Source organism: Malaclemys terrapin, chromosome 7 (genome assembly GCF_027887155.1).
Source record: "Malaclemys terrapin pileata isolate rMalTer1 chromosome 7, rMalTer1.hap1, whole genome shotgun sequence".
Lineage (NCBI taxonomy): Eukaryota > Metazoa > Chordata > Testudines > Emydidae > Malaclemys > Malaclemys terrapin.
In genome coordinates, this window is record NC_071511.1 from 7,700,943 (window position 1) to 7,714,715 (window position 13,773).

The following is a 13,773-nucleotide window of genomic DNA, read 5'->3' on the forward strand; positions in this document are numbered from 1 at the left end:
CGCAGTCCTTTACCCACAGGGGTATTATTGCATGATGTCCTAGCTTCATCATAACTTTATTCCGAGCTATTCATCTCTGTCACTCTGTAGGCATGGCCAAGGCTCCTCTAAGGTTCCAAGAGTTGCCTGCCAGGGTCCACACTTCCTCTTACCTACATCCAAAATGGATAGCTGAATATTGTCCAGGAACAAATTTGTTTTACGAGTTCTTGTGATGCCCTTAGATGGAATCCATTCCCAGTACAACAGCACTAGAAATATCCATCACCACAACAAAAGTCCGTAACACCCAGCTGTTACTTTTTCTTTGGAAGAACTTTAAAGAGATCTGGTCAAACCCTAATACAATGTCAGTGTGCAAGGATTTTCATCCTTTTATTCTTGTTCTAATAGGGCCCTGTCCTAGAACCTTTATTAACATATAATGAATTTTCAAGGCCTGTGGACCACTTTAAATCCCATTTAAACCCTCAAAACAGACATTAAGTGGGACTTAACTGTGCTTAGATCTTGTGCTGGCTCTCTGAACAAGGGTGAAATTTTATTCACAGCTTGTTCTCACCCACAGGCGTATTCCTGCTGAGTGTGCTGAGACTACTTTCATGAGTACACACGCCAGGTTAGCCTTTTAGGGCTCAATCCTGCCGAGGTGCTGCAAGTGAAGCAGCTGCCAAGGCTGGTGAATGCGGTTCTTACCAGTCTGTGACCCAACACGCTGCAGTAAAGATAATCGGTCTTGCTCCGACACTGTGCAGAGTACCGATTTATGGCAGCACAGTTCATGTGACAGGAAATCGGACTCCGGGGTTCCTTTGTTAAGGTACACCCTGAGCCCCAGATACTCATGCAGCATCCGATGAGCCAGAAATGCTGTTCCTCATGCCTCCACGTTCCACCATAAGAGGTCTTTTGAGCACACTGCGTGTTTAGGCATTTCTATTGTGGTTATCAAGGAATTTGTGAGGGAAAACAAGGGAAACGTTAAAAGATGGAAATACACTATCAAAATGTCACATGAATCTACGTTCTGAAGCAAGTTACGTACAATGGTGTTTGACACCATGTGTGCCTTCGGCTGGCGTTTTCCAGATGGCCTGTGTTTTGCAATCTGCCTTCCAGTACTTGTCGGGATTCTTATGAAGTAAAATGACTGCTGCGTGGCTAATGTCATGCCTGGGTTCCGTCTTAAACACTAGGCTTCGACACCCACTCCAATTCTGTCTGGTGACAGTTTGGCCATTCAGCATCCCCGTGGATTGTTTGTACAAAAGACTGACAAAGCACCGTGACTGACAAAGCAGCTAGAAGCTCACCCTTGTGCGCCTACTGAAGCCAGTTGCTGAGTTTATGCTGAATGCCAAACCTCAACGGTCACCTTCTCCATATGGCTCCACAGTCAGTGCCTTGCAGGACTGAGGCCTTGCATCCAAAGGGGGGTGGGGAACAAATGCAAAGACAAATTACAAGTAAAGGTTTTGGTTCCAATTCCTTGGCACCAGCTGTTTTGGCACATTTATTCCGTGCAAAGAACGTCACGCCAAGGACATGGAACAACTAAAGAGTGAAAAGTATTTTTGAACCCAGCACATGTTCTAATTATTGGATTGCTGCTGAATTTGGCATTTCTAATCTTCAAACTGCACCAGTGTTGTCAAACCACGGCACCTCTGAAGTGCAAGAATTCTCCAGAGTTTATATAGTTTCTGCATATTGTCCTCAAAATAAAAATAAGGTTTTTGTAAGTGTGCAGTGCACTGCCCCATTCTGTATGTGGATATTGGGTATGATGCTTGGACAGGACTGGAAATACCTTATAAATGGAGGCATACAGCTTAAAACAAGCCAACCAAAATGCTTAAAAGCCTAAGATCACACAAGAATTGCCCATATGGAAATAAATCCACATGGGCTTCAGTTCACTGGTCTATAAGAAGGTGCAGAATGGAAGAGCAGACAAGTCAGCAGGCAAACAAATCAGTCTTCTTATTCTAAAAAGAATAAGCAAAGTCATTAATCGGGTTGACTTTTGCATTTATTTGGCTAAATATTTGATGCACATGAAAACATTTAAAAAAATTTCATACCAATGTGCCAAATGTTATATTCTTTATGAATTTAGAACCAAAAAAGATAAGTTAGTGTGCATCTTTCACTCATTTTTTATAGACACGTTCCAGTGACTGTTGCAAATTACTGGATCAAAGTAGAGAAGATGCTCATGGTAAGGCAAGAAAAGACTTCTGTGACCAGTATAAAAAAATTGTTTTAAATTTCAAGTACTATTTTCCCCACTTAAATGCAAGAAACTGAAATTCACTGTTTAAGGCATGGGTGAGAAATACAGGATGAAGATTTTATCCTGTTGAAGTCAATAGGAGTTTTGCCACAGACTTTAGTGAGGCCATAAAGAACAGAGAGGAGCATTTATTCACATGTTCTGGCAAAGTAGGCAGCTCCGTGGACATTAAGATGAATTTTAAAATGAAAAACTGGATCCATTTATAATCATATTTACCACTGGAAGTTGAGTCAGCCATATTAAGTTAAATTCCTTCCCTCAAAAATCTAAACTCCTTTTCATGGGTTGCTAAATTTAATTACCAGCTCTGTATATTTTAAAAAATTTAGTAGAAAGTTTAAACACAAACTCCTAGGGAAATCAGCACTGCTTCAAACAACACTGGTAGCAAAAAACATTTAATTCCAATTACCACAAAACTTTCAAAATCACTATTTAATATTATTTTAAAAAGCTACGAGTGATATGAAAATTTGGATTAATTAGCACAGGTCCAAACAAATACCGACTTCTCTCAGATCTATATGCAGATTAACCTGAGTGAACATATCTGTTGTATATGTTGGATTCCATAAGAAAGCTAGATACTGTATGGTACCTTAACAAGGAAATATTTACCTTGCCACTTTACTGACTGACACAAAAATGTTTTTATTTTCCTGTACTTAGAATATAATTTCATACTGAGATGTTAATGGTAAGTGGTTTTTTTGTTTGTTTGTTTGTTTTTAAAGTAGCCCACCGTACAATCATTTACCAGAGCCTCATTAAATTAATCAAATACTTATTACCTTTAATTGAATTAGAAATTTTCTTATATGGACAGTAACTCACACTAGTATCACTATTCTAATGATGATATATTTTTTCTCTTGGGCAACAGGCTGAAGGAAGAGGAATTAGGTAATTGCAGAATCTAGCTATACTTGTATAGCTACATAGATTAATAAAAAAAAATCATTTCTGAATATAAATGTTGCCATGGAAATGTCAACACAAATTTAAATGACAAAGTATTTTTTTTCCAAATAAAGCAGAGTGTTGATTAGAGTGGAGCAAATAATTCACAATGAATAATTTATTAGACAAATTTTACCTTTTTCCCCATTTACAAATTGGTCAGAAACAGATTATGACATGCTCTCATTGGTACATTACTCAAAATTATTCACAAATTTCAGCAGTTTGTGCTCTGCAATGTGTACTGCATTGGTTAGTTACTCAAGCCACATGATAGTATCTTCTGTTCCCTGATAGAATAATCAACAGCTTGAATTATTATAACAGTACAAATGACTACACAATCAAAATAGGATTTTTAGTGGATATTCAAGTACTGCAACTTAGAATTTGCTTGTCTAAAGTATTTGTGTTACTAAAGCTTGAACATTCAAATGTTTGTGAAAATTGAACAAGAAAAATTGTTTTTTTTTTAACAGCAAATCAAAATTCTTTTTTGGAAATAAAATGACTATTTTGAGAATTTTTTTTTATTACTCACATAGTGCTGCTATTGATTTATACGTTATGCTGAATATTCAGAATTCAAATACCTCCTATTTCTTAAAGAGTTTATTTTGAAAAGTTGGCAGCCATTAGATTAACTGCATACATATACCCATAGATACTGTAGGTCACTGTTACATTTGGAAGGACTATACTTAATTTCACCTCCAATGCCCAGCACAATCAACTGAATCACATTTCATCTGTTTACTGGTACAGTATAAGAATGGAAGGTCCTTTCACTACCACAAATAATATATTCAATTTTTCTTCCTAATGTGAGGTATACTTTTTGTATTTGAATACAAAGATGATATGTTAAGGCATGGAGTGTGATACACCACAAACTATCTAAGGAAGAAAACAAATCCTATACATCTGGAAAAATATATTTATTGCAAGCAGATTTTTTTTGTTATTGTAAAAAATTCATAAAAATACATCAATCAATTATTAGGATTTACTTTTGCCTGCTGACTCTTTAGGATATGAAAAATTAACTTAAATGTTTTTCCAAAAAAATGTGCAAACAGTATTTGTTGGATTAGGGAACAACCTGATTGACAGGAGTCAGTAAGTTACTGACTATACCTTATTCACAAACCCATCAACTGCATTATTTTGGAAAAACACACACGCAAAAAAACCCAGGAACTTTGTGGAATTAAATGTTAATTAACATATTTCTCAATCCAGAAATATGCAGATTGAGGATTCACTAATTTTGGTACCCTCTGGATATGTCAGATAGGTAAGTTCAGCAATACTGATGACTGCTTTAAGGAACTCTAATAATTCTCTCTGCAACAAGAATGTGAATGTCACTTTTGTGAATCACAGACCCTCTGCAGGCAAATATCTTCAAGGAGTCATTTGCTTTCCACACTAGCCACTGCTTTCTTTGCTGCATCCTCAAGGTCCCTTGCAGAGGTGATTGGTAACCCGCTTTCATTCAGAATGCGCTGGGCCTCATGAACATTCGTTCCTAGAAAGGAAATTGAAAAGGTTAACTAATGAATACATGTTGCAAATGCTTTCTATTAACGCTTCATCAACCTGGTTTAAAGCATTAAACCAGATTTCATTTTGCTTTAAAGAGAGAGGAGTCACCTAGGGGTCTGAGCCCAGGAACTCCTAAAATCTAATTCCAACTCTGACAGTGTCTACTTCTGTGGCCTCAGATAAGCTACTCTCTGATAACAGTACTTACCTATATCACAGGAGAGTTATGAGGACTCAGGGGCCAATCCAATGTCCACTGAAGTCAATGGATAATTATCCCCTGGATAATGGATCATGCTTCATTCCATTAAGATTTGTAAAACATTTTGAAGACTAAAGTACTGGACTCAAGTTAGTGGTATTATTATTAAAAAAAACCCACCACAGTTACAAATTATAACTCTAAAATCCACCTGTGATGGCCTCAAAGGAGTAAAATTATTATTTTTATTTTGTAAGAAGCTTTAGGTTTCTGAGCAATACTAAGAATGTGACTGTTTGGGAATATCTGATGCAGGTAGCCAAGGAATAGTCTGACCCTCTGCCCATAAAGTACTTCTGCACCTCTGCTTAAAGTCCAGGAGGGTAGTGGAGATGGAAGAGCATCTGAATAATTTGTAAATTATTCAGAAAATGAGCATGACATTATCCTTTGTTCCTTGAAAGATACCAAATACTAGAATATCATTTGTAAGACTGTACAGCTATTGACCCTATGCACTCTGTTTTTAGACAAACACTTCAAATACACTCAACAGAGCACTCTCATAGTCATGAAAAAAGGCTATAAATTAAGAGAGACATTTCAGGGAAATGCACGTTTCACACTGTCAGACTCTCATGAAGGCAAATGCAGAGTTAAATGAGAACAGATTAATGAAAAGAGATGACTGATGGTCATTGAAGCTCTTCGTTTATTAAAGCCGCACAGGGACAGGTCCTTCGAAACGTTCTGGCACAGTGATCACATATATTTAGTGTCTCCCCAGAAGTCTCCTACCTGGTTTGATGCAATACATTTGGCACCTCCTGGAAACACCAAACTGAAAATGATGGGCAGTTTTTACTTGCATTGCATGATGGGCGAGACAAAGGATTTAGAATATTACTGGCAGACTTACTTTCTCTTAACCCTTTCTGAGGATTTACTAAGCACATACTGAACATCTAAAACTTCCCAAGGGAGACGGACAGGACACTTACCAGGTAGGCTGCCAGGCAACAGACCCCAAAATGGAGGATTGTTAAGAACTAGGCAAACTGTTCACAACCATCAGTGTGTTCAGTAATGTTAAGTTTATTCTCCTGTTCATTCATTGCTTGCAAACAGGCTCTACTTTTTACTCAGAGGTTCTCTGTATGTAAAACAACACTGGGTCAAAACAGGGCATTATAGAAATATGTGAAAGAACCGGGAATTGACTGAAAATGATATTCAGATTCAAAATCACGATCTGACTATGAAATCACTTTGCCCAGTATGTTAAAAGTGTGCCGGACATAATGGGACAAATTCATCCATGATTTCAGGCATCATAGATGCTCAGATATGACAGAGATGGGGGCCAAAGAGTTCCCTAGATATGTAGATTAAATAAACCCTGCACCTCATCAGAATATGAGCCTATCACTAAATTTCCTGAGTTCTCGATGTCCTCTGTTGTTGCTATGAGTTCCAAAGTCTACACCTTCACCCTCAAAATCCTCATGCTTCTGTAACCACGGCACATGTCCACTAGAGCACAATATGGGGTGTTCGTTCTCCTCTGGGGACTGAGGAGCTCTCTCTTAAAACACTCCTAACCCTTTAGTTGTTGGGGAACACTTGTCAAATAGTCATGGGAACTAACGCTGCTAAGCACCGAGGTAAAAGAACCATGTTAATTTTGCCAGATATAAAGTCCTAATGTAATAATTTCACTGACCTGTGCTTAGGAGTGACAATATTGATTTTAACCTTAAAGATTCAATATTTTCCACAGTTCCAACAGCCAGTAAAATCTCTCACTCTGAACTGTGGAAATGTTTCACTATTCCCCATAATTTACGCCCGACTTAAATGTATACATTCTACAACCCTGTTCAGTTAAATCAACAATCACTTTCCGTTTGGAGTCCAAAGAAAATCCAGGGACACATTTGTGTAGAACACGGATGTGCTGGACCTATTTCTTTAGCATCACTGAGACGACGTGTTGCCAAAATGGTGCACATCCATCGAAGCATGGTTATACCAACTTTATTGTATGGTGATGAAATGTGGGCACTGGGGAAGGCTGGAGAGTGGTGCACTGACATTTTTGATTCTCTCAGTCTTTGTCAGCTGCAGTAGCAGGACAAGATCAGAAACAAGGGTATTCGTAGCCAACCCCAACAACTGTCTCCATTGGCACTGGTTCAGTTTCAGTGGCTTTGGTACAGTCCTATTGTTAGGATGGAAGACCAACGAATTATGAAGCATGTTTACCAAGGAATGCTGCTGCACATCTGGCAATCATGTGAGCACCAAAAGCTTCAGTGGTGAGATAAGATCACCTAAATGAGAGCACAAGGATGCTAGCCATTTTAAAGACCACTGCACATGAATGTGCCAGGACACTGCTGTAGAACACGAAGATAAACTATAATCAGTTTGTGTCAGGAAAGAGGTAATTTCTCAAGAAACATGCTGATTTTTTTATTTCCAAATTAAATTACCCTGACATAATTTTGATTGCACTAACTCTGTAGGATTTCAAGTCCTTTTTCTGATCATCTTTTTCCTTTCTTGATTTCATTCTTTTTCATCCCAGCTCCCCCATCCTTTTTCAGGAACAGAGTCACAAGGTGAATGGTGAAGGTTTCTGACTCTTCCAAAACAGCAAGACTAGTTGTTCAAATTCCTCCCTGGTTATAACCTCTTCATTTAGGAAAACAGAGCAGTGAAGAAAAATCTGGACTTTGCAGACCCTTTTCTTCAACAAAGCTAAGTGACAATTCTGAAAATCGATGCCCTAAGCAACATACAAAGTGAGCCGGACATAATGGGACAAATTCGTCCATGATTTCAGGCATCAACAACTCGTCAGGTGTTTTGGCTGCATTGGTGGAATTCACACTAGGGACTGCATCATAAGTTGTCAGCATAACGACCTGAACTGATCCTCTTAAAGGGCAGATTCTAGAACTCTCCCTCCCCCACACCAAATTCCTTGTTCATTTGCCTTGTCAAAATGTTTAATTACTTCATAATTCCTAGACTTACCAAAATGAATTGTAATTATACCTGCAGTTATACTTTAATTACCCCCTTAATTATTAATCATGCAGTAAACATGCTCAGTAGCATGCAACTTTCTCTTCGGGATGCTCATGATTTTAAAGTGTGATTTTGCTGAATAGAAACATGGAGCGGGTTTTTTTGTTTGGTTTTTTATAAGTATACAATATATCGAGACAGATAATACCTCTATTCTGCCACAAGCAAGAGCCTGTTTCTGCAGTGGGCTCAAGTCAAGGTTCCCACTCCTTCAATTGATAGAGGCCAAAGACATCCCTGTAGCAGCAGGTCTGGTTACTTTTGTGATCGAGGAGGCAGATGGCTGGAGGAGGAATAACTAACTGTCTGTTACTGTCCTAGCAGCACTGGGAGAAGAGATTATGCTTTCCATCCCCATGCACTGCACGGACAGTCACAGCTTGTCTACAAAGGTCAATGACCACTAAGCAGCATCTGAAATCTATGACAGAAAGGCGCCCTGCCTGCTCTGTAATGTTTAGAAAAGTCCGGTAGAATTTCATAGAAGATTATAACCTTGACATAGTTTTTTTTCCCAACCATCCTCTAGTTTTTAAGGCAGAAATACATATCCACATGCAGAAGAACTCTTCAGGGTGGTATTAAAAAGTCTACAGAATAGGTATCCTTCACTATAAAATTCTTTAGGTTGTTAGAATAACTCGTATGGAATCCCTTTTAATTTCTAATGAACCACGCAGGATTAATCTGGCACACAGATACAACAGTGATAGCAAAATATAACTAAGATTAGACAGATGGATTGATAGATAGGCTTCTATAGGACTTTTCCATAAAAGGAGTGTAGGGGGAGGTGAGATAGAGCGAAAGACATTTTGCTGGCTATTTTCCTACAAAGCAAAAACATTATGCTATTTGTAGTATCCGAGTATTTAAAACCAACATTTTCTCTTCATGAAGTTGCTGAGGTTAATCTACCGACAGGTCAGAATGGGAGCAGTACATTAGATGTATGCTGCACCACGTTGATTGCTCTAGACTCTAGTTGACTAATGTATTAACAAAATCAATACAAGACACAAGCTAAAAAAAAGGTTTTAGGCAAAAGGATGGAAATAGGAAGTTGGAAAAGTGAACCAATCTTTTTCACAATCAAAAGACTGTGATTTTGGTACATATGAAATACAAAACAGCCTTTTAAGCAGGACATACAAATAAAAATATTTTCAACAAGTATGCTGTAAATGACTGATATTTTCTGCTTCTGGACATTCAGTTTGCTTTTGTTATGCGATAGACATTTTAGGAAGATGAATAAAAGGGAGAACTTGAATTATGTCTCTAAAACAGTCTGAAAGCACTGGAAATGGATTTAAAAACTAAATAATCTGACAGCATTAGAAACAGGCTTAAAAACTAAAGTAAAATGCCTTTTATGGCAGTGGAAATTAAAGCCAAAAAAAAAAACAACAACAAAAAAAAATCCCCACGAAACTAGTCTAACATTAACCTCCTGCCACTGGATGGTGTCAGAGAACTGTAAACAGAATTCTATACGTAGGCTATCAAAATAAGCTCCCCTTCATTTACGCTATAATCGGCTGTATAACAGTGAAAATGCACAGTATTACAGGCTGCTTTTTACTTGATTCCTATTATAAGAATGCCGTTGTAGACGGGGAAAGTGAACCTCTCTTATTTTCTCTCTCTCAAGTTAATATCAATGTCACTCTATGGATTTTTACCAGCACATCTTTGCACTCCACTTTATTTCAAATACATACTTTTGAATCCTAGGCCCAGAAGGGTTATAGTGTTTGCTGTGTGTCATGTCTCAAATTCACATTTCTGTTGCCTTGCAGTACTTGTTACCACTAACCCAGCAATTTATTATATAAATATTTATTGTAAGTAATGCTACCTTAAAAGCCTACTTATAATTACTCTTTTTAGATATGTTTTATTGCTACAGTTTTAACACTATATGAAATCAGTTTATATTGTTACAAATGTATCTCTTGGTATGTCTACACTGAGATAAAAAACCTGCAGCACCAACTCTCAGAGCCCGGGTCAGCTGACTTGGGCTTGCGGGGCTCGGGCTGGGGTCCAGGTTCTGGGACTCTCCTCCTTCCTGGGTCCCAAAGCCTGGGCTCCACATCAAACCTGAACCTCCACACTGCAATTTGATTAGCCCATCAGCCTGAGCCTGCGTCAGCTGACCCCAGACAGCTGCAGGTCTTCTATTGCAGTGCAGACACACCCTCTAGAAACTATTGATACTCAGGAACATTAAAAGTTTGAATGAAAAAAAAATCCATGTTTTTATAGCGCTCGTGAATGTGGTGTTTGGCCATACACGTGAACTAGAAACCAAATGCGCTGCCATTTTGAAAGTTGAGGTTCAGGAGTAGGTTCAAGATTTCTGCAGTGACATCCAGCCCTTACCAGGAAATAGGGGAGAGAAAGTGTTTGCATCTGGGTTATGCAGGAAAGCAAGAGAAATAAAGAAATAACTTTCAAAAATGAGTAATAGAATCATAGAATATCAGGGTTGGAAGGGATCTCAGGAGGTCATCTAGTCCAACTCCCTGCTCAAAGCAGGACCAATTCCCAACTAAATCAGAACATTGTTCCTAGAGGACATTTTGTTAGGGCATCATGGTGAGATATTTCATCACTCACATTTTGATTAGTAAGGCCTCATCAGTGATACCACATTGTGACCAGGTGTCATTGCATAGCAATGTTTCAACCTCATGATGCTATGTGGTTGTATAAATCAAGGGCATTTCATCCCCATTAGTATACACGCAGTTTCGAGTTACAGATGTACAATCTTGAGGGCCTGGAAGAGTCAAGTGTTTGGAGTGGAATATAGAGCCTTTCACTTGGTCACCAGTTAATTTTGGGATTAAGCTGAAAGTTATTGCCAACTGAACACTGTTTGGTGGTTTATGAATTTGGGAGCCTTTGCTACATTATCAAGAAGAGATTATATTCCATGACTTTACTGCAAAAATCCTTCAAAACTTTTATTCTGACATTCCTTTCTCCATTTTCTACCCTATATTTTCATCATACCATTTTTCACGTTGAATTTTCAAACTCAGGATGTCAGAGTGGGGTTAACATTAGGCAAACAAATATTTTCTCATACTTTCAAATGTGTGTACATAATATCATATGTTCTCTTCTCTTATTAATCACAACAATTTTGGGCACTCACATTTTTGGTAGATTTACATACGTGAATAGCATTTGTGCTCACATATTGGACAACAAATAGCATTCAAATATGCAAATTGGACAGATACATAACTGCTGTACTTGTGAATGAAAACAGTTTACATGTGCAACTCTGAAATTCTGAGCATGCAAAATTTTAGGTCTGCAAAGGCATAGCCAAAAACTTGGATGGACGATTTTGGAAATGGAAATTTAGAAGCCAGTTTTGAAAATGTGGTCCTGTCTGCCTTCTAGCATGGACCATATACAAAAACAGAGTCCACTCCCCTGTGCTCCTGTCCTTATGGACACATTTGAAAGAAGTTCACTTTTTGGAGGGAAGAGAGAGAGAGAATGTTACAGATTCTCAACCAAAAAGCAGGAGGATATTTCATTTTATTGTGACAAAGTTAATCTCTTTATTCTTCCCTACCCTCAGTTTTTTATTTTTGACCACAACAATGAGCTGCATTTTGGCTTTAGCCCAACATTGCCGGTTAGTCTATATAGAAACCAGTTGAAACGGAATGTTATATTAAAAGAGAGAAAAAAAAATCCTGTAAAACTGCTGCAAGTTCCCAGCAGAAACAATGTCTCTTATGTCTATAAAAGTTCAAACCCAGAATATGTGGTTTTTCCAGTCACCCACGAGCCTTTTAAACAAAAATAATCCTGCGTCTCAGCTGGTGAGTTCTTTTCTGATAAGGCAAGTAAATACATGTAATTATAAAGTTACCATTTTCAAAGAGGAGAGTAATCCTTTCTTTATCCACTGGTAAAACAGCTTGTAATTATTACACAGCCGAGAACAAAGATTTGTCCACAAAATCCTGCTAAATCAAGACAGATTTGACTGATTAAAACTTTACTCATCAAGACATTTGTAATACATTGCATGTGGGCAAAGAGTCTTTAAAGTGCAGGCCACAAATCTGTTAGATTTATGGGAATAATCATGAACCTTCTGTTGGGAAAACACACAAAATGGAAATACAAAAATGTGTGTTGGTCTCTCTTTCATCCAACAAAACGTAAAATAGTATCAGTTTTGTTTAAAAATGTTTTGGGGCGCCCTTATTGCTTTCACTGTATTGATGATTAATTCAGAATCATTTTATCTTCAGACAAAGTGGTGGGTGTTCAAAGAAGAGCAACATAGATGATTGTCAAGTATCAGAGGGGTAGCCGTGTTAGTCTGAATCTGTAAAAAGTAACAGAGGGTCCTGTGGCACCTTTAAGACTAACAGAAGTATTGGGAGCATAAGCTTTCGTGGGTAAGAACCTCACTTCATAGATGATTGTGGGGTTGGAAGGATTGACTTTTGGAAGACAGATGAAAAGAACTGCTTTTGAATAGGTTGGCTGAATGATTAAGGAGGCAGGAGAGGGGGCAGTCACATGAGAAGCGTCTATAAGTAAAATACCTGAAGGCAGTAAACACCACAGAAGTCCTTGCTTAGGGGGATGCAAGACGTAAAACTACGACTAATAAGATGAATTAAAAGCAACAGTAGGACTATCAGCAATAGCTACAGTATTATGGTGGGGCAGTCTCCACAGGGAACAGAGGTAGTTCCATCTTGCAAGACATTTAAACCAGCCTCGATAAAGAATTAAGCATATCCCAGGAACCAATACTACAATGGAAGAGAATGATGGATTTACTGATTTTTTCCATCTCTAACCATGAAGTTCCAGTATTCACCCCAACAGACTAAGCAACACACATGACTCTTCTGAGATAAAGGTCCTAGACACAATGGGGCCAATTCGGGCCCTTGCACTGGTTATCATAAACCATGCTCAGGTGGTGGTATAGAGGACATACAGGAGACTCAAGGGGTTTTGGCTAGAAATCTGTCCATGCAGGAGCAGCGTAGGGTCAATCAAGGCAGCCCTGCACTGCCCCTGCTTGCAAGCCCCTGCATAATCATGAGTTGCAGCATTCAGTGCTATGGAGATTCTGGGCTGCAGCGCAGGCCATAGGCAGCTGCAGGTTAGAGCAGTAATTAGGTTTGCTCTAAGTTACACGATGGGTTGCTTTAGTTTTTGCAGTGTTCCAGAACCGGAGTAGTGCAAAGGTGGTGAAAATAACATGGCACAAGGTCCAGGGATACAGGATCACGGACTGTGCAAATTACAAGTAGACGAAAACATCAAGAATTCCCATGTGATGTATTAGACAGGTGGTAGTTTAAGATGGGCCGTAAACACTGCAGCTTGGTTTTCCATGTGTCCCCTAGATGGTTTAAAAGAAAATAGTAATAACCAGTCTACAACTACAACTGTGAATTACCTGCTTCCAAACATGATAGCTTTTCAATTCCTACACCAATGCACTAACAGCTATTAAATCAAGAAAACTACGGCTGCTCTTAGCAAAAAACTAAACAAACAACAAAAGTTGCATGAAAAATAATCAAATGTTAAGGCTTTACATACAAAATGAATTCCTGTCTCTTGGCTACCTCCTTTGTTCTCTGAGTCACCCACATTGAAT

At 38.4% G+C, this 13,773-nt stretch overlaps 1 protein-coding gene across 1 annotated transcript in view; it reads right to left on the reverse strand.

Moving 5' to 3' along the window:
* Positions 1 to 3,359: 3,359 nt before the first annotated feature.
* Positions 3,360 to 13,773, reverse strand: part of SUCLG2 (succinate-CoA ligase GDP-forming subunit beta) — a 222,894-nt gene continuing 212,480 nt past the window's right edge. Inside the window, exon 11 of the mRNA XM_054034186.1 lies at positions 3,360 to 4,790. Within this exon, the coding sequence (XP_053890161.1) occupies positions 4,675 to 4,790 (116 nt within the window). The 3' untranslated portion in view covers positions 3,360 to 4,674. The remainder of the gene's footprint in view (positions 4,791 to 13,773) is intronic.